General features: G+C 43.3%; 1 protein-coding gene across 1 annotated transcript in view; it reads right to left on the bottom strand.

Annotated features, from left to right (window-relative positions):
- Positions 1–21,980, bottom strand: part of ankfn1a (ankyrin repeat and fibronectin type III domain containing 1a) — a gene marked incomplete at both ends in the record, with an annotated part of 215,853 nt that extends 193,873 nt beyond the window's left edge. The window contains 4 exons of the mRNA XM_080747348.1: positions 1,033–1,259; positions 13,221–13,439; positions 18,798–18,928; positions 21,897–21,980. Of these exons, the coding sequence (XP_080603474.1) occupies positions 1,033–1,259; positions 13,221–13,439; positions 18,798–18,928; positions 21,897–21,980 (661 nt within the window). The remainder of the gene's footprint in view (positions 1–1,032; positions 1,260–13,220; positions 13,440–18,797; positions 18,929–21,896) is intronic.
- Positions 21,981–22,302: the final 322 nt, after the last annotated feature.

Genomic DNA, 22,302 nt, shown 5'->3' with positions numbered 1-22,302 from the left:
ATGACAAAGAATTCAAATACCATTAACTCTTATTCTGCCAGATGTTGTTATTTATTATTGGGTTTTGTGCCAGCAAAAGCACCTTACCTTTGCGATGATATAGACAAAGGTGTATTATTTTTTTTTTTGAAATGTTCTCTTAAAGAGTGTGCCGTGGCTCTACCAGCAGTAGGGGGCAGCCTCATGCAAGAATTAATGTGAAAATGGTCTCAGCTCGAAGCTTGCTTGTCAAGGCTGTTCAAGGCTGATGAGTCGCTACAGAGCAATAGATCCAGAGAAAAACACATGGAACAGTGTTGTGACTCCATTGATGTTAACGTCCAGTTGGATTTTAAGAGTACTTTTATGGGAGCTGTTTCAACGGTAGACACCCGCGCGACACCTCAACAGGTTACAGACATCAAACCAAGGTACAAAAGAACGAGCCAAAGAACGTACAATTGGCATTATCGGGCCGTCAAAAATGGGGCGAACGGGAACGTTCAAAGCAGTATAAGAGTTAATCAAAATATTGTGAAAATAGACGTTCTACGCATTGCAAAATTTTACAACAGAAGAACTTTAAACAGGTGAATGGAAACAATTGTGATGAATAATAATAGTGTCAAGATAATTGTGAGTAGCTCAAAGAAATGCCATCAGGCCATCGTGTAATAATTGTAACAGACACTTAATGACAGACACATATAACAGACAGACACACACAGGCAGCCAGGTGATTGGTTGCCTGACAGAATAACAGACAGACAGGCAGCCAGGTGATTGGTTGCCTGACAGAATAACAGACACAGACAGGCAGCCAGGTGATTGGTTACCTGACAGAATAACAGACAGACAGGCAGTCAGGTGATTGGTTGCCTGACAGAATAACAGACAGACAGGCAGTCAGGTGATTGGTTGCCTGACAGAATAACAGACAGACAGGCAGCCAGGTGATTGGTTGCCTGACAGAATAACAGACACACACAGGCAGCCAGGTGATTGGTTGCCTGACAGAATAACAGGCAGACAGGCAGTCAGGTGATTGGTTACCTGGCGTGTTCCAGTGGAGTCCTCCGGGACTAGCTGCCAGTCGCCGTCGTTTCCTCACGCTGACCCCGCCCTGGGAGGCGGAGTCTCCGCCGGGTGCCGTCCCAGAGGAGGCGGTGGTCGTCGCGGCGATGGGGGTGGAGGAGAGGATGGGGCCGAGGGGCGTGGCCAGAAACGGGCTGTCCCGCCCCAGGGCGGGGGGGATGAAGGACAGCTGCTTCTCCGCAGACCTGGGATCAGCACAGGGAGGGTCACTTTCACCAGCAGAACGTACTTCATTGTCACATTTTGTCTTTGTGTGTCTCACGCCCATATATGGGGGTCATTTCAGTCCAGAATGAACAGGTTTTTTCAAAAACAAAATGTGTGTTTCATGTCCATATATGGTCATCTCAGTCCAGAATGAACAGGCCTTTTCAAAAACAAAATGTATGTCACCTCATGTCCATATATGGTCACTCCAGTCCAGAATGAACAGGTTTTTTCTGTCCCGTACGTCGAATATCAGTCCAGAATGAATAGGCTTTTTCAAAAAGCAAAATGTGTGTCCCATGTCCATATATGGCCATTTCAGTTCAGAATGAACAGGTTTTATCTGTCCTGTACGTTCATAACTCTAGAACACATAGAATAAAAGTTCACCGCTTCACTTCGAACCGAGGTTTGATTTTTACATTTGGAAAGAAGTGGGTAAATGGCAACTGGTGCATTTATATAGCGCCTTTTTCCAAGGCGCTTTACAGAGATTGTGCATTACATTTACCCATTCATAACACCGATGGAGGAGGAAACCATGCAAGGCACCAACCTGCTCACCAGGAGCAACTAGGGGGGTTCAGAGTCTTGCTCAAGGACTCTTCAACACCAACTCTCGGGCAGCACGGGATCGAACTGGGAACCCTTTGGGAACCCTCCGTGTTCTAAGACAGCAAATCTACCCCTACCCCTGAGCCACCTGGGTGGCAGGGGTGTCCCTGGGTGAATGTATTTTCTGTGCAAGCTCCATTATCCCATTAAACTCATTAACTCATTGATTGCCAAGGCCGAGTTTCCCGAGTTATTACAGTTGTCCCAGGCTGCCACAGCCGAGTTTCCCGAGTTGGCACCCATTTTGAATTTTTTCAAAAAGTTTTTATAAAAAAAAAATCCAAAAATGCCTCAAATGTATTAGGCATGATCGCAATCGCGAAATTGCATGTTTAGCCCCATAACAAACATCTTTCAAAATGGCAAAATGTTTGTTTTGTCTGACTTTGAAGGCTTCTATCTAATCTCATGAATGCCTGAACGGATTTCCAAGTGGATTTTTTTGTTTGAAAGCTGTTAAAAAGTACTACACATATGGTGCATAATCTAGGCATGGGCGTGCACGATCCGTGCACTAAAAATTGATCCGTGCACTAGAAATTTAGGAACGTGGCATCCTGGTACTTGGCGGCCATCTTGAAAAGGGCAATCAATGAGTTAACTGCCATACACATCTCAGCACGTCTTTTTTTTCGTACACCCAGACCGCAAGCACATCACAAGCACAACATGCAGTTGCAGTGAGAGAAACACGCTGTTTCAACTCGACGTAACTCGAGAACCACTGATCAGAATCACTTGCACTTGCTTCTACTGTTGGGCACAAGGCGCTGACCAGTACAACCACAGTCTTCTATGGTTGGTCATTAGGAGCTGACCAGTACAACCACCGTCTTCTACTGTTGATCACTGGGAGCTGACCAGTACAACCACCGTCTTCTACTGTTGATCACTGGGAGCTGACCAGTACAACCACCGTCTTCTACTGTTGATCACTGGGAGCTGACCAGTACAACCACCGTCTTCTACTGTTGATCACTGGGAGCTGACCAGTACAACCACCAGTCTTCTACTGTTGCACTGGAGCTGACCAGTACAACCACCAGTCTTCTACTGTTTGTCACTGAACCATACCAGATTTACCACACTAGTCCAGGGAGTCAAACCAGAAACTTTCCCTACTTGTCCACTTTAACTCATACAGTGCCAAACGACTTTCAGATCAACATTCTTACTATGGACTTCCCTGCCAGATGACTTAAATCGACTTTTACTTAGAAAAGTTTTGATTTTTTTTTTTATTTAAAAAAAAAATTTTTTTTTGTGGACCCCATTAAATCTAGTAAACATGATTTCAATCGCGATTTTGCATGTTCCACCCCCATACAACCCCATCTTTCATACAGGGAAGCCATCTTTGTTTACATAACATGTAAAACATAATGGCTATTATCTCAAGAATGCCTGAACGGATTTCCAATCTGTTTTTTTTGTTTGAAAGCTGTGAACAGCCTGCACAAACATGGTGCATGATCTGTGCACTATAAATTACATGGGAGTCTATGGAGATTTAATGGCAATATAGCCATTAGAATGCATATTTAATTTGGCAGTAACTGAGTTAATTATGTAAATACCTGGCTCATCCAGTTAGTGCTATAATAATAATGTCAAGTAGAGAGAAACTAATGTTTCTCCTTAAATAGATTCAATTAGATGAGAGAATATAGCTCCAGAGCTTGACAGAGCATGTGGAGAAATCTAATGTAGCGCCCCACATTAGACAGGCCATTATATTCTGACCGTGTGGAAAAACAAAACACATTGAGTCAGACACACTCAGTTATGTGTGTGTTCACTATAATGAGCTAAAATATTCATAGCGCCTCATTATCGGGAAATGCACAGTTGTTCTAACGCTGCATAATGAAGACAAACTCTCACATCCATTATCCTGTTTGACAAACTGTAGTCCGCTGAACAAATTCCTACCATCTGTCTCTCCTACACTCTCCCCCTCTCAGATTCCCTACAGTCTGTCTCTCCTACACTGTCTCCCTCTGAGCTTTCCTACTGGCTATATGCATTCAGGGTTCCCACACATTTTTACCAATTAATTTCCCAAACTTTTCCAGAATATTTAACCCAATTTCCAGGACTATATAACAATAATTCAGCTCAATAACAGGTCGCTTACTCCTATGCTCAATGCCCAAAGACAGGTAGTGTATGCCAGTGGTTCTCGAAATAATCATGTTTTAACGAGCACTAAGAGTTGAGGAATTTTGTCTAACACGGTTCTATTGTGAAAATAGCAGATCTACATGCTCACAACGCCTCGCAACGAGAGGGGTTGTGAGCATGTAGATCGGCTATTTTCACAATTTCTGCCTCTAATATTTGACAATTTGGCCCATGTTTAATTTGTCATTTCAGAGGTATTAACAAAATCAATAACCAAAGACAATGCATAGCTATTTTTTCCAGGACCTTCCAGGACCCTTGATACATTCCAAAACTTTTCCAGTACTGGAAAAATATTTTTCTAATTTCAAAATATGTCCAGGTATTTCATGACCGTGGGAACCCTGTGCATTACTGCATTACTTTTTATAATGACAGAAATCCTCAGCCAAAAGCATGTCAACTCCTGAACATTTCAGTGTTTCATTGCAGTGATATGTGGGGCATGCTCAGTTATTTGTATAGGAGAATACCGCCTCCCGTTCAGCTTTCCTGCTGTCTCTATCCTACACTGTCTCCTTCTCAACTTTCCTAAAGTCTGTCACGCTCAGCTCTCCTCCACCGTCTCCCTCTCATCTTTCCTACCGTCCGTCTCAAGAAAGAAGACATACTGTACGAAGTGAACTGGAGCAGAGCAACCACAGATAAACATCAAGCTATAGCTTCCTCGCTGGCCCACACCCTAGCAGCACTATGAGCTGAACATTAACCAAGGATCCTTCCTCACAACTCCCTGAACTCAGAGTACACGGTAATGGTATGACATACTTGATAGTTGATACTGCACCAATTACTTCAGTTCCCCTGTATAATGTTGTGACTAATAATCCTTACTGTGGGAGCCCTAACCCACAACAAAAATGTCCCAGAGTCTCTCCTCAGTTCCCAGCAGGGATAGAAGAACTGGGAAGCCATCAGCTCACCTCCAATAGCCAGTGGTGTAGAGTAACTAAGTACAAGTACTTAAGTACACTATGAGGTATTTTTACATTACTGAAGTGTTTTAAATTTTCTGTATTTTTACTTTTTACTTCTACTCCACTGCATCCACAGTCAAATATTGTACTTTTTAATTTATTCGAAAAACGTAGTTTGAAGCCAATACTTTTATACTTTTACTCAAGTAAAATGTTAATACCGAACATGTACTTGTAACAGAATATGTCTACAATAGGGTATTTATACTTTTACTTAAGTAAATCATTTGGGCGCTTCATCCATCACTGCCAAATTATACCCCACTGCTAGTCGCGTTCACTTCAGACACACATAAGTTTGGGTCTCGGAAGGATTTGTCCAATCGGGGGAGGGTTTGACGCGCCCAGTAATTCATTTTCACTGACAGGTGAGTGGGCAGAGGTGCGGTCAATCTGACACTGACAAACGGGTGCAATCCTGTGAAGCTGTCACAGTCTTGTTATAGTCTCTCTCGTGCACACACACCTGGCCGATGGCAGAGTTGACATTTATTGCACAATGCATCAATGTGGAGGGAAACCAGACAGGGACCAAGCCTTGCTGTTTGTTAGTTTCATGAACTATATAACTGTTTTTTTTTGTGTGTGTGTGTGCCATAAACAAGAGGCCAAAGGGCTTTCAAGATTTGCAATTTGCAAGCTGTCTTTTTGCTAGAACTTTGAGCCATCGCGCCAGGGAATTAAACGCTATCTAGTATCTAGTACCTACCACCTATTTTTTTCTACCTTCCCACCCGGCCCTAGTAGTAATGAGTGACAGAAAAGCACATTTATAATAAACATACGTTTTAGGTTAAACCTTATTGGTCCCCAGGGGGACATCCAGGTGTCGCAGCAACAGGTTCAACACAGGAGAGGTACAGGCAAGATTAAAAAGACACAAAGATACGAATGTGGCACCAATATCCGTATACAGTCAAAGAAAGCATAAATGGCAAGAAAGTAATGTTCTTTAAATCAAACGTATTATTGTGAGCTCAATATAAAGCAATATTAAGGATATTAATTTTGCCTAGAACAGTGGTTCTCAAAGTGGGGCCATGGACGCCCAGATCTCCTTGAGGGGGTTCCAGGGGGTCCCTAGATAAATAATTGATTAAGCAACCAAAAGGACAACATTCGATACCAAGAGGACAACATTATCGATGCCTTATGCCCCATAGGGGGCGAAGAGCATATGTAAGTAAGGACCCATAACAGTCTGTAACTCTGAGAGCGTACAAAGTGAACCACGTTGACCCATACACTCCCTTTGTACACTCTTATGGAGGTCCGTGGGGTTTGAGAACCACTGGCCTAGAGAGCGTCCCTCAGTCCTCTACCTGCGCGGTGTGATGTTGTAGCTGCGCCGGCGCCATGACGCCTTGTAGGAGTGAGCCCCTTTCCTCTTCCTCCCGAGAGACAGCATTGTAGAGACTCTCTCAAACTCATCACCACCTCAACACTTAACATGCACACACACTCACATACATACTAACACACACACAAACACGCATACTAACACACACTAATAGCCATCTAGATTAGAAAACTTCAGGACTGCCCCCCTGCTGTAGAACGCTGCATTTCTATAGCAAGTCTTTGTCCAAAGTGCTTTACAAAGTGGGTTACATTCACACACACCCACCCACCGGATACTTGAACCAATTCTCCAGGACGGCCGCTCTACCTGCTCCAGAGCCACTGTGGATGTCTACTTGTACCCTTAAGCAAGGCACTTGACATATTTATTCCTTGTAAGCTGCTATGGATACTAGGGATGTGCGCTAGGCTAGTCCACTAGTCTATTATAATGCTGTTCCTGCTAGTCAGCATATAGTATTAGACAATTTACCCAAATTACTGTCAACTTAATGCAAAAAAGACAACGCATTGTTTGGAAGCTAATATTGCAAACCCTGCTCAAGGGTTCTTCTCAAGAGCAGTGAACTAGACACGACCACAGCAGCAATGTGGGAGAGAGGCGGGACAGCTCTCTGTGTGTGTGTGTGTGTGTGTGTGTGTGTGTGTGTGTGTGTGTGTGTGTGTGTGTGTGTGTGTGTGTGTGTGTGTGTGTGTGTGTGTGTGTGTGTGTGTTAGTGTGACTTTTCTCAGCTGCTGCAAATTGTCATATTATTGATCTCACCGCCCAATCATTTAAAACTAGTCCTTACCCGTTCAAAGATATGAGCTCTGAAATGATGTGCAGTGTGTGGGTTATGGGATGTGCACTGTGCACACAGTATATGAGGGATGGAAAGTAACTTTAACTGGTGCTTGCATGATAATATGTAGGAGCATCAATGTAAGAAATACCCGTTTCGTTTAATGGCTACAGAGATACTGTGTACCGATCTGCATGATTTTTGGACAAAATCTGTAACAGGGCCAGACTACTGAAATTAAACTTTTACAGAATGAACAAGGCATCTCTTTCGCATGCATTTTTTGTAGCATAACCATGAGCATGCATGGTCGCAAACTGACATACTTCTCTGTTGCATTTAAAATAATATTTGCTTATTCAATATTTCAAATGGCTGTTATGTACTCACTCCTTTTAGGCCTTAGAGATCACACAGCTCTGGTTTTCCGGGTGTTTCCAAGAAACATCATATAAAAGACTAGTCGTTGCGCACATCCCTAATGGATACGAGTATCCACCACAAGTAACTTTCTCCAAAAAGATCTGATTCCACGACACCGATGTAAATCCAGGTCATCGATGTATCCACGATCCAGGCCATGGACACACACCACCAGTCCAGATAGAAACTAACACCTTTTTCTCCGCTCAAAAAGTTAGCATCCAATCCAGCTTTCTACACAGCATTAGTCTCAGTACAGTAACCGAGGGGGTGTATTAATGAAAGATGAGAGAGGGGTAGTTTTATGCAGACGAGCTCCGAGGATTGATGGCTGTTCAGTCAGAGCACAGCAACTTAATCACATACCCTGGCACTGAGAAACTCTCTCTCCTCAGCGTTCACCGCCCGGTAGGGGTGTTCGATTACCCACTGTGACTGTGAGTGTGTGTGTGCGTGCGTGCGTGCGTGCATGCGTGCGTGCATGCGTGCGTGCGCGCGTGTGTTTGTATATGGTATGTGTGTCTATTTACTTGTAATTTTCTATATTTGTGAGGACCAAATGTCCCTACAAACACAGTAGCAATTGAGATATCGTGAGTGCAATTATTGTCTCGGTCCTCACAAGAGAAATGGTTGGAATTTTACCATTAGGCTTAGAGGTCAAGTTTGGGGTTATGTCTGATTTACACTTGCAGTGTTGAATTAGTCTTGTCCCACGCGCCCCCGCCGCCCCATATCTTTTCTGAGCAGGGGTCTCGCCTCTCACGCAAACGGACATGCATTGATCCCAAACCCCCCCAAGTTCACACCTCGACAACCATTTAGTGTCACAACAGGATGTTTTAACAAAGAAACAAGCCTGTAATCATATCAATAGACCTGTATAGTAGGTGTTGGGCGACGTGCGAGTGACGTAGTTAAGCGACCCTCCCAGACATTGAATCACCAATGCACCACTTGCTTAGTTGCACACCATAAACGACATACTGTGCCTACAAGCCTGTGAACTTGTAGATTGGTAATTTTTTGGGTTTTAGGGGGAAATAGGCAAAATTATTTTAAAATGGCATTAGTAAAAAACGAAATGTTGATGTCTTCACATGTATAGCAATATGTGTGTGTGTGTGTGTGTGTGTGTGTGTGTGTGTGTGTGTGTGTGTGTGAGTGTGTGTGTGTGTGTGTGTGTGTGTGTGTGTGTGTGTGTGTGTGTGTGTGTGTGTGTGTGTGTGTGTGTGTGTGTGTGTGTGTGTGCAACGTGTGTGTGTGTGTGTGTGTGTGTGTGTGTGTGTGTGTGTGTGTGTGTGTGTGTGTGTGTGTGTGTGTGTGTGTGTGTGTGTGTGTGTGTGGTTAGGGGGATTGAGAGTCAAGTGCTTCAAATGTCTCAGTTTATCTGACTGAAGCCAATCAGTTAGGAGACTCTTTGTGTGAATGAAAGATGACCTGCTCCTCAACCCAAAGGCACAGGAACCCAGCTAACTTACAGTGTACACACACACGTGTGTGTGTGTGTGTGTGTGTGTGTGTGTGTGTGTGTGTGTGTGTGTGTGTGTGTGTGTGTGTGTGTGTGTGTGTGTGTGTGTGTGTGTGTGTCACACACACACACACACACACACACACACACACACACACAGGCACATGATCGCCGGTTGCCTTGCTTTACCAACCACTTAGTGTTTTAAAGTAGAACACTATCTCCACATAATGTCTGGTCACACTCAGTGAGAGCTACTGGATCAGTTCCTCTCCATGAATGTATCCTCCATTTCTCCTGTTTCTATCCTCCTATTAAATGAACAGAACTGTGTCATTCTGTCCATTCTCCTCAGTGGGTGGGGTGGACCAATCGAACTGAATCGAGTATCCACGCCCTGAGACCAGGAGGTCGGGGTTCAATCAAGTCGTACCAAAGACTATAAAAATGCTACCCAATGCCTCCCTGCTTGACACCAATGGTTGGATTTGAAGTAAGGCCTTGTGACATTATGCTGTACTAGCATCCATGGGTTGTACTTCACCGAGCCTCACTCTAGAGAAACAGGGAGGGAAGCATTGGTTCCCACGGCTACTCATTTACATGCAGGGAGTGAGGAAGCCAATTATTTACTTTTCATTAAATCTCAATCAGAGTGTCCTCACTGACAGATTATTCTATTTTGCACTGTTTGGGCTCAGATAATTAAGACAGACAGTAGAAAATCCCAGAGGGAGACCGACAGTAAGACAGCTGAGAGGTAGTTTTAGAGACCTAATTTTTAAATCATTGTAGCCTGACCGAAGGTCGCAGTTTAGTATGTGAAACGACACATCATGTCTCCGTCTGGACCTGTACACCTTTTTAAAGTCTATGGGTTTGCTGCTCTGACATCACGCTCTGACATTACTGTGATGTCAGGGGAACCACACTAAAAGGGATTTAGAGAATCCCTTTTATGCCTCCATATATGGGTAACTGGTCCGATATACATCGCTGTCCAGATGGCCAAGACATGGTGCGGCCTCAACCTTTAGGGCTAGGTCTCTTGTCACCCTGAGGTGTCTTACTAGTACTTAAGTACAGTAATCGAGTAATCTAAGAAAGGCAATTTTGTTATATATTTTCTACCTTGCACATCTGGTTACATTTGGTAATGCGAGTTATTTGTGTTTTGTTCAGAGCACACACCTAAATAATATCGATGATAGTTAAATACAATTGTAATTGCGATGCATATGTATGTGACTCTGTTATGGTCCGACCGAAAGTAAATTTTGTCAGGAGACATAGTCGGCCCTTGGGTGTTTTAATATTTTCGAATGTGGACACCCCTGATCTACTTAGTTACTTTGCACCACTGCTGGTTAGTGTGAGCCCTAACGGTGGAGTAGGCTTACAGTACCATGGTACAGCACAAACGTACCAGCATGTGTCTGGGGGCTCGTGATAAGGTTCAACCTACAGTTTAAATAACATTGGTTTGGTTTATGGGGTGTCATTAGGGGCTATTGTCATAATGACTACATTTCCTTAAATTAGGACTACATTTCCCCTAAAACTATAAACATGATTGTTTTCCCCTCTGGCTCCCTGTAGACTCTGGGCTTATCTCACACCGCATAGCTGCCCGTCGCCATGGTGACAGACACAATAATATCTTACTGACAATAATGGAGAAAATGAACAATGGCTCTGCTGGTATGGCAGCAGCATTTTATTGAACTGAGACAGACAGTAAAGCTGAGAGGGAGAGTTTAAGAGACAGTAAGAAAGCCTAAAAGGGAGACACTGTATAGCAGGGGTCTCAAACTCAATTTACCTTGGGGCCACTGGAGGCAGAGTCTGGCTGAGGCTGGGCCGCAGCCTCAGCGCACATGCACGCGTGCTCAGCACGTGCATGTGCACGTGCACATGCTCTAATAAAACAAATTAGTAGTATACTGTAGTTTTATACCAGTCTTACAACTACTGTATCTATCTCCCCATCAAAGAAATAAAAAAGAAAATCGAATCTTCTCAAATGTCTTTTTTATTTTTTAACACAAAATAAGATAAACAACTTGTTTTACACCCTGGTGTAAAACAAGTTGTGTTTAACTTATGGAACATGTACTGTACCGTTAACTGTACTGTATTATTAACTGTTTTGAGGTTCATATAAAACTCACATTAAACTTTCATATTAAGGTGGGGGCCACAAAATATCGTCTCGCGGGCCGCAAATGGCCCCCGGGCCACCAGTTTGAGACCCCTGCTGTATAGGAAAGCTGCGAGGGAGACAGTGTATTAGAGACAGACAGTAGGAAAGCTGAGAGGGAGACAATGTAGGAGAGACAGAGTGGGAAAGCTGAGAGGGAGACAGTGTACGTCCGTAGAGAATTTAGATGGGAAAACAGTGTATTAGCGACAGACAGTAGTAGGAAAGCTGAGAGGGAGACCGTGTAGGAGAGAAAAAGACGGAAATATGGGAGAATGTTTAAATTATGAGAAGATTGCACTTGTGTATCCTTTATAGAAGTCCCCGTATGTCTGTTTTTGGATGAAACTTTAAAGTTTTACTCTCTTTTCAGCTGTGAAAAGTTAAATCTGAATAGTTTGCAGAGAAGACAATACTGGTTTGCCTTACAGTCCAGTCCACTGATCTGGTTGTTTGCAGAACACATTCTCACTGCTAATTCATCACATACGGACACTTAGTCAGGAATATTCGGCTTCACTGAGTCAACAGGCTGTTTGACCATTTTTCATTGTGCTGGTGGCTGGTCCCATTGAGTGGTTCTTTAACGGTTTAATTTCAAGGACCCCCATGACTCTGAGAGTGTAAATATTTGTTACACTCTCAGAGTTACAGACTTGTATTTGGAACCCCCCTCAAGGAACCCGGAGGGTCCCTGGATCCCACTTTGATAACCGCTGCCATAGATTGTGTAATCAGGTAAGGACAGAATGTGGACGTGATTGAGAACAAGGCGATGTTTCCAAACAAGGCAGGCAGGTGCCGCCAGAAGCATTAGTCAAGCGAGATCAATGGATCGCAAATGTTTTTGATTGCCTTTCCCTGATTTCTGAATCCAAGTAAAATAACCAGTGTTTCTAAGTGTTAGAAACGTAGAAAACCAATAGAGAAAGTTAGCTAGAATGCAATGCTATGAATGAAGAATGTAATAATGTATTACAAATAATAAATGGTATCAAAGAGGCCGTTAGGTAATTGTTTTCTAATCAATAACATTTGTGCTAGGCTTTACACAAAGTCTGTCAAAGTCTCTCTCATTAAACATAAAAAACACACTTTTCCATTTTCTCTCCTGTACTCCCTGTAGTACCTTCTTCATGTACCCTCATTTCAGAAACACTGTTATAGAGAATACATGCGCATGAACATGAAGCCAAGGCACTTGACTCCCTTCAAAACAACTGAATTACGGACGCCTATCATATTATATCCAGTTTGAGAGGCTTCACAAGAGACAATGGAAACAGCATTATGGAACTGCCTGTGTCCAATGTTTTCTGTGTGCCTTGTTGAACCCATTCACTCGAACAAACAAAGGCAACGGAATCCCCAAATCTGTCAGTTCTAGCATTGTGTGCCATCCCTTGAGCTACCAGTGTTATTGTCAGCATTAGCAACACAGGACCACATCAGGTCTCGGCTACACAAAAGCCTCATTCTTTCCACTTCAGCATCATTAAAAATCCATCTGCTGCCATCAAAGACATCATCATGTAACTCGTACTCCAGCCTCCATTTCGGTAAACAACAGCAATCATCTCAAAGTGCACGCTGCTGCACTACAAAGGGAACGACGGCAGGAACTTCCCCGTGGGTTTTTTTGGGGGAAAAGTGAATGACATTTGGTGGCATTTGGTGGAGTCACTGGTGGGTCAGTGCGAGGATAATGACAAACCAATCACAGCTTCAAAAGAGCCTTAGAGTTTTAAGCGTTATTTTGAGGGCAATTCCGAGTACTATTTCTCCGTGCAGTGGAGATAGAGAGAGAAAGACAAAGACAGACAGACATCGAGAGAGGGGGTTGAGAAAGAGAGAGAGGCATGCAGTAGTATCCATTTTTGCATCCAGTTCAATGCAAGTGCATCAGTAACTATTCGTCTGTGTACCTGACGGCAGGTGTGTCCGTCTCCCCGGTCTCGCTGCAGGTGGACAGCCGTGTCTTGGGTCCAGGGGAGGAGGGCGAGGTGGTGGTGGGGTTGGAGGAGGTGGAGGAGGAGGTGGGTGAGGAGCGCGAGGTCTCCAGGGCCCTGGGGAGCAGGGTGGAGGGCATGCACAGCCATGTCTCCAGGTCAGAGAACTTGGAGTAGCTCAACATCTCCAGGACACTGCAAGAGGAAGACAGAAAGATCCTTTACAACACATTACGTTATGTAATCATCAGTGTTGGGACTAACGCGTTACAAAGTAATTAGTTACTGTAACGCCGTTCTTTTTTTCAGTAACGCATACTCTAACGCGTTCTTTTTTCAAATCAGTAACTCAGTTACCGTTACACATGCTGCTTTCCTCCGTTACTTTTGCGTTATTTATGCAAGCGGAGCTGAATCTTCCTGTGTCAGTCACAAGCAGGCAGAGGGGGGCCGAGTTTGTGTGTGTGTGTGAGAGAGAGAAAGAGAGAGAGAGTACCTACAGGCGGACACTGAGCCGCGCTGAAATGGGCAGCAGCTTTACCAACAGACTAGTGCAGAGTGCAGACATATAGACTTAAAATGCGACTACAGATACAGACAACGTCTTGTATTAAATCCATGCATGTGTCAGACAAGATGGTGCTGATTACCTTTAGATGGTGCTGATTATCTTTGCAATGTAAGGATATATTCCATAATCCTGATTCCTGTGTCAATGTCGTCTCAAAAAAAAAAAAGAAAAAAAAAAGAAGCGCATCCACCAGGCTTTCCTGTCCAGACGGTCTATGCAGGAGTTTACTTTCTCTTTCATAACAGAATGCAACAGCACTGCAAAAGCTGCAGTTGCTTGCAAGCTACAGAAAAAGACATCCTATAAATGGGCCTTTATTTTAGCCAGTTTCAAAGGAAAACCACCTCTCGTTTCTTAGTTGTTGAAAAAAAAATCAGTTCACTTTGTTGTGGTGTGTGTCTGTCCACACACGCTGACGCTGGATTAATCAATGCATGTCCAGGTGAAACCCGTTAAAGATCGTTAGTCCTAGTCTCCTCTGATAGTTTCACAAAGTACATTAAGCAACAGGAATGTAGGCTATACAGTATGTAACAGTCCCTTACAGAGGCTTTACAATCCAAAACAACAGCAGCAGTGTCATGAGGTAATATTTTGCCCTTAAATATTTGAAAGGAACAGTCTAGAGTCAGATAAGGTACATGCAGCCTTATTTATTTTAGCTTTTAACTCATTGAGTGCCAGCGCCCTCTAGGGGCCATAGAATGCCAGCGCATCTCTCATAGGCGAGCGCTTTAGCTTCCAGGACCTCACCTTCCAGGACCTCACGTGCTCACGTTCATGCACGTCATGGAAATGTCCCGGATGATAATGCTAACAGAATGGCTATTCCCATTTTGTCATCTAAAAGATCATTTTTTGGGCGATTTCGCCGTAAATAAACCTCGCGCCGCTTCCCTAAAGACACAATCCAGAGATATAAGCCTTCAAAGATGTGGTCTTTCATTGGATTAGGCGGAGATTGGCGATTTCGTTCGCAAATAACGTCCGGCCGGGACGTTGCTAGCTTTCGGCTAGTAGCTAGAAAAATCAGGCCAGGCTTCAGAAGGCCTCTTATCATTTTATTCCATTTCATTAAATATCCCGGACTAGTTCGGGATAGGCACCCTGGAATACGTCGCGCCGCCTACAATGAACATTGGGTGAACATTGGGGGGGGTCTAAACTTTATTTTAAACCATTTTCAATGGAATAAATCGTCGGAGCATCTAGCGTCTCTCGTTGGTGAGCGCTGGGCGAGCCGGGACCACCCACGTTGCTCCAAGCAGCTCGGGGTAAGTAAAATAGCAAATAAAAAATTGTTTTTGATCCCGAATATCCCGAACTAGTTCGGGATAGGCACTGTATGAGTTAAGACAATCATTTTGCATTAAGATTTTGCTTGAATAAATTTACATTTTAGATTTAGGCTATTGATAATACATTTATCAATAGCCTATTACTTCAGTTAAACCAATTTAGACATTCTAATGCCTCATGCTTGCTTTGTAAAACACCCCTGAGTTGCACTATTTTTCCATCAACTCACTTCACAAAAAATAGACGATCTAGCTTACTTTGGGTGAATATGCTCTTAGAATAAGGATGCTGTAAACGTTTATTTATTTTAAATCTGTCCTGATGAAAAATTAAATGGAGGAAATCATGTTCTTTATTTCCAGTTAAATAAAGTGCAAGCTTTTGGTCATAGGCCTTCTTCAGGCATGCAGCATTAATCGACTGACAGCCTAAATTAGAACACAAATATATTTAAGAAATAGTGAAAATAGCAGATCTCCAAGCTCACAACGCAGCGCAAAGCGATGCGTTGCGAGCTTGGAGATCTGCTGTTTTCACTAGTTTGGGTCACAGGCAAATGTCTAATTTCTCTTTTGGATTACAAGCTATAAAGTTTATCCATGCAGGCTATTAGGTCATTACTAAAAATTACTTAACTAAAAATGAAAAAGTAACTAAAAAGTTACTTTTCACAGTAACGCATTACTTTTTGGTATGAGTAATCAGTAAAGTAACTGAGTTACTTTTGAAATGAAGTAACTAGTAACGGTAACTAGTTACTATTTGTCAGTAACTTGCCCAACACTGGTAATCATTTAATGGGGTGCCAGTGGCTCAGGGGGTGGAGCGGCCGCTTGGCAACCGGATGGTTCCCATAACCCGGGCTCACCCAGAGTTAGAGTCGAAGTGTCCTTGTGCAAGGCACTGAACCCCTAATTGCTCCCAATGAGCAGGTTGGTGCCTTGCATGGTTTCCTCCGCCATCTGTGTATGAATGTGTCCGTGTGTCCGTGTGTCCGTGTGTGTGTGTGTGTGTGTGTGTGTGTGTGTGTGTGTGTGTGTGTGTGTGTGTGTGTGTGTGTGTGTGTCTGTGTAACTGTCCCGGGCATAACTCGTGTGTATGTTGCCAATGAAGGTTCCGAGGGCCGAGTAAGAATTTGGTCGGACCGGCTGTTGTCCAATACCGAAAATCCACAAATGTCTGTATTTGTTGGTCTGTGACGCACTGAATCTGTGGGTGGGTGGGTGGGTGGGTGTGTGCGTGCGTGCGTGCGTGCGTGCGTGTGTGCATGCGTGCGTGTGTGTGTGTGCGTGCGTGCATGCGTGCGTTTGTGCGCATGCGTCACGTTTGTGCCACTACTCTTTTATAGAGCAGTTTCTGTATCTATGTCTGTCTGTCCGTCTGTGGTCTATATGCTGGTAGTAGTCGGTACCAAACTGGGTACTCTGACAACGGGTATTGGATGAACAGGTGGGGCATGCATTCCCAACTTATGCATTATAACAAATAAATGTGTGTTGTCAAGGATTGAATCAGTCAGTCAGTCAGTCAGTCTGTGAATCAGTCAGTCAGTCAGTCAGTCAGTCAGTCAGTCTGTGAATCAGTCAGTGAATGACATCTTGAGTTTTACTAAATTATGCGCCGGCGTCTCACACCAAAAATGCCCGGTCTACAAACCTCACACCGTGTCACGCCGTGACACTTTATGAACTTGTAGATCATCTGTTTTCGGCGCGAGGCGCCATGCGCAGCCGAGCGTGCATCAGGCGTCGCGGTACAGTGGGTTTTAGGGCACGTGGGCTTGGAAGGGAGGACTGGAAGTATGTGTTTAGGTTTCATCTCGTGGTTTGTCTCAACCTGCACGCTGCAAGGGAGGGGCTCCAAATCTCCAGGTTTATGTAGGATTTTGTCTGATGGAGACACTGTCAGGGTGGTCTGCTGTGTGCCAAACAACAACACGCCGCACCAGTCCGCTGTTTGCCAACGCAAGATGACTGAATTACCAGTGTTCATTTCGACAGCACATTTTGATTTAGTTTTAGTTTAGTCATAGTCTTTTGAACAGAGGGACATTTAGTTTTAATATATTTTAGTTTTAGTTGACTAAATATCATAAGATTTTACCTCTGAGATGTCGTAATGGCTTATTTTAAACTTGCTGCCTGATAATAGCCAATCTACAAGCTCACAAGCTTGTAGATCTGCTATTTTCAGAGCGCAACACCCGAGCGCAAGCAAACATTAAACGACTTGTCTTTTATAGTCAGGGAATTTTAATAAAACCCTGGGAATAAATTCCTTACCAAACAATTTCTTCACCAATGTGTTCGTAAAGTTGTCTAGTAACATATCTAACAAAGATTGAAATGACTATTAGTTCTACTGGCATTTTAGTCTAGTTTTTATTTGTTGACAAAATTGGCAATATCTTATCTTGATATCTTTATGTCTTGATGAACTGAATACAATAGAATGGAAACAAGCCCTCAATGCTTTTTGTGTAATCCTTTAAGCATTATTGTATAATTTTACCTTTTGCAAACTGTTAATTAAGTATTCAATCAATCAATCAACAGACGCAAACAACAAACTGGATGAACACAACAGAAATGGGTTATTTCTATCATTATTGCCATGCTTTTTTTACCACATACTTTGAAACCATGGTGTCACTATTTATGGGGCATTTAGGCAATACCGTCTAAATGCCCAACACGATGACCTGTCCTTGCCCACAAGGACAGTTAACGTCACGATGTGACGTACTGTATAAATAGGCATTAAGACGTTGTTGGCTAATCCTCTGGGCTTGTTTAGGACTGTTTTAAGACAGACATCAGTGGCATAGTCTGCTGAATGAGGAAAGACACCAACAGCAATGAGGCTAAAAAATCCAAGTGTTTAAAGGACAACTCCAGACTAAATAACATCTAGGCTCATTTTCCTACTTATATTGATCCTAAATGACTGTCCATGGGGTCTATTAGGCAGAAATGCCCTTGATTTCCAGTTTCCCCAGCAGAACACAGCAGCCCTCATAGCATAGAGTGGAGCCCATGAGCCTATCACTTTTACACTATTTTGTAGTCAAACATTTTTTTTTTCTTTTAATCAATGTGTTATTAGTTGTCATTACACACGCATCAATGCCATCGTTGTCCCACACAAGCCGCCACACTCTGCTTAACGGATGTTGTGCTGTTATGTGTTTTGCCAAGTCCTGGAAAAGATGTGCTGTGATTGGCCAGTACAGTCACTTTGATTGGCAGTTGTGCCGAATGCTCACCCCAAAACATGTGGCGGCTTGTGTGGGACAACCACATTCATGAAAAAATATATACTTTTGACTGCAACAAATAATGTAGTGTAAAAGCGATAGTCTTATGGTCTGCACTCTATGTTATGGGAAACTGGACGCCATGGACAGTGATTTGGGATCAATATAATTAGGAAAATGAGCCTAGATGTTGTTTAGTGTGGAGTTGTACTTGAAGTGGTTAATGGGTGAAGTTATTCATTCAGTTACTGTATGTTGTACACTTACAGTATGTCATTCTTTTTTGCCTCTTTAATCTGTCTTCTTGTTTTCTGTATGCCTCTTTTAATTTAATCGGTCCTTGTACAACACTTGTGGACCCTATAATATAAATAAAGTTGGCTCTTTATGAGGTTATGGGAGCCCTGCGGTGAGCCTGGTGACCCACCTGTCCTCTCCCACTCCAGGGATGTCATCCTTCTCGTCGGCCGGGTGGAAGATGCACGACGACCTGGAGTCCCGCGGAGACAGCAGCACACAGGACGACTTGTCAGAGTTCACAGACATCTTCAGCCATAGCTGGAGGGGAGGGGAGGGGAGGGGAGGGGAGGGTCACAATTATTGTCAAATCACAGGTTTACATGAGTGTAGAAGTGGGATTGATCGATTGATTGATTATTTTATTAGACAAAAATGGAGAACAGTACAAGTATAGTCAATACAATTGAAATGTAGTACAGTACAAGTACAGCTAAACACCTGCCTAAAAGGAACATCTCAAATAAGACCTTTTACGGTCCTTTTTACGTTGAAAGCCCTCTGTAATTCATGACATAATAATAATGGGGGAAATTGTTTTTGTGCAAGCTCCGTCATGCATAGTTTTCTGATAAGAAAGGGAACGGGGGGAGTTAGTCTAAGAACTTTTAGGTTACCGGTAATTTCTCGGAAATTAAGGCCCTTCTTGATCATACTACGGCGTCACACAAGAGCATCAAAGGTAGCAGATCTACAAGCTCGAAGTGTGGCGCTTTGTAGATCTGCTACTTTTGCTTTGTAGATCGCTACTTTTGCTTTGTAGATCGCTACTTTTGCTTTGTAGATCGCTACTTTTGCTTTGTAGATCGCTACTTTTCCTTTGTAGATCTGCTACTTTTGCTTTGTAGATCTGCTACTTTTAGATGATAATGTAAATCTATTGGCCTGCAGTGTATTTTATATTGTGTATTTCGAGGCTTTTTCCTTACAGGCTGTGTGCTATACTGATATGCCAGTGGTTTTCAACCTTTTTCATGTCGAGGTCTCTCAGACCCGAAACTTTGAATATTTTGTTATCGTTGGATAAGATTTTTGCCACAATTCCATGCTGTATTGATGTGGTATCATAGAAGAGATAACAGGCAAAAGTTGACCAAAATAACAATTCTCTAATTGTGTAGACTACTTGTAAATGAAGTAATGCAGATGTTCAACAATAATCTAACTCCGCTCTCAAGAGTTAAAGATCGATATTGGTCCATTTGGTTACCAACTCTCCATCACTGGTGGTCACCGGACCACTGGTTGAGAACCACTGTGCTATACTGATATGCTATACTCGTACATTTGTGGCCCTATATCTGCAGCTCTATCTGCTGGGAAAAGCCACAGGCCCCTCTGGGAACAAAAACCACAGTCCTCCCTCAGCGACCTTTCAAAGTGTTATCTGATCTTTTCATATGGAAAAGCCATCAATACTATACCATATCTACATATGGCCATGATATGCATCAGTTATTCACCATGCCAGTTGAACACTTACTATATTCACAAGGACAGTCAAATCTCATTTCGGTCGAAATATAGAGTAGACAGGCCTTAAAGGCCTGTCCATACTTTGACTGAAATGTTTGTCGAGTTGTGTTTTCCGACGTGCAAATTTCCGAACTCTCATTAAGTCTAATGCTTTTCAGAAGTCACGAGTGACATCATTTTATGGTCTAAAAAGGACCTTTTGACCGAAATCTTTGGTTTCGGCTGAAATATGGACAGCCCTTAATGCTTTTGTAGTCGAACCGGACCTTTTGACCGAAAAGGCCAGTTTCGGTCAAAGTATGGACAGGCCTTTACCCTGGGCCTGAGTGTCCCCAGATCCCAATTTGAGAACCACTGCTCTCTGGTCTCTTGTGGTTTTCCACCATTGTACAGCTGTTTTTTACCATGACCAATGCAGGACTAATTTGGAGCAGGGACACACAGTCAGACCAGGTGAATGTAATTATGTTGCTGGCACAATAGAGACCAACAGTGTAGCCAAGCCTAGACCTGAACCTAGATATGAATTACACACAGTCATGCATTTGCATATAGACATATCATGTCAGGTGGATAATGCTTTCAAATGTAACACCCAGGCAAAATTATTTAGTACAGTGAGTGGTCCTAAAAGTGGATTCCAGGGACTATGTCTATGTGGGTTCCTTTTAGGGGGGTCTAAATTGACCCATACAAGTCTGTAACTCTGACAGTGTACAAATGAAACAATTTGGTTCAATTTGTACACTGTCAGTGTCAGAGTTAAGGGGAGACCTTGACAATTGAAAGTTTGAGAAACACTGCTTTAGTAAAACAAAGTTACTGACTAACTGCACCTCTTTCTCTCACACATGCAGGTATAGGCCTACAACCAAAACAACCTGCAAAAGACAACACGTGTGACTGCTTGGGAAGTTGTTGTTTTTTGTGTAATGTCACAAAGTCAACAAACATAGTCAGATAGTCTACTTTGAGTGTCCACCGCAAATCACATGCTTGCACACATGGCCCTGGGACGTCATACCCTTCTCTGTTACTTTAAACTTTTCTTCCAACTAACCGAATTCCTTTACAATTCACCCATTTTCCGTCAGCGTTGAACTGTTGGGCTCTACTGTTTAGTTTGCACTATCTCTCATTCAGTGCTGATGGTTGTACCGAATCCACTTCAACGTTTGCAGAAATTATCTTTTGCGGTTCGCCTCGCAACAATGTGGCACAGCTGCGATACCCAATAAGCCCGGGAAATAGTCGATTTGTAAGCTCACAATGCGTCGCGTTGTGACGTGTTGTGAGCTTGCAGATCGGCTATTTTCCGGCGAACGACACCGCCGTACGACAGACCCATTCCATTCCACACATTCCCCCCTGAAATCATCACAATCAAGCTGACCAAAAACAATAATGTTATTTACCGTCTGTGATCTCATCCTTCCCCACAAGATCTCAACTTTTCCGGCACAGAAACATCAGGGTTCCTCTTTAAAAATTCTCCTTCCCAGTTACGTGTCTGTCTTTGTCCAGCCTTTTATTTTCCCCCAGCCTGCCTGCCTGCCTGTATAACTGCCTGCCTACAGCCTTTACATGCCTGCCCTGCTGCCTAGCAATGTTAAACATCCTAAAATACAGTGAGTGTGTGGAGAGAGAACCGGATGTGGTTCATATTTCACTCAAAAGTATTTAGTATTTTGGAGGAGAGAGAGAGAGAGAAAGAGAGAGAGAGAGAGAGAGAGAGAGAGAAGTGAGAACTTACCACACAGATGCCCAACTCCAGTTCCACATCTGGGAGCGGCCGGGGAGGTAGCTCAGAGTTAATATCACCGCTGTTCTCATTCATCAAGTGGATTAAATTTGAACATTGAAGCACTCACAGCACACACCACACACACAAGACACGACACGCGTCTCAGTTTGAGCTCAAAAGAAGCGCCGTGGAGTGGTGATGTAGTGCGCCCCCGGCTCTCCATCTTTGCGCGCACACCAAAAAAAAGAAGAAAAAAAAACATATGATACTATTTTTGGAACCCTTGTCACAGAACAAGAAAAGTGGGGGGTTCTTCTCTGTGAGGTTGTCCCTTGATGTTCAAAGGAAGGAGAGAGAAGATAACTATGGACATGACAGGAAATGTTTAGTAGTTAAGGCGGCTGTCCGCCCCAGA

Source organism: Nannobrachium achirus, assembly GCF_963921795.1.
Source record: "Nannobrachium achirus genome assembly, chromosome: 18".
In the NCBI taxonomy this organism is placed as follows: Eukaryota; Metazoa; Chordata; class Actinopteri; order Myctophiformes; family Myctophidae; genus Nannobrachium; species Nannobrachium achirus.
Note: the sequence above shows the minus strand (reverse complement) of the source record. Positions and strands in the feature narration are given on the sequence as shown.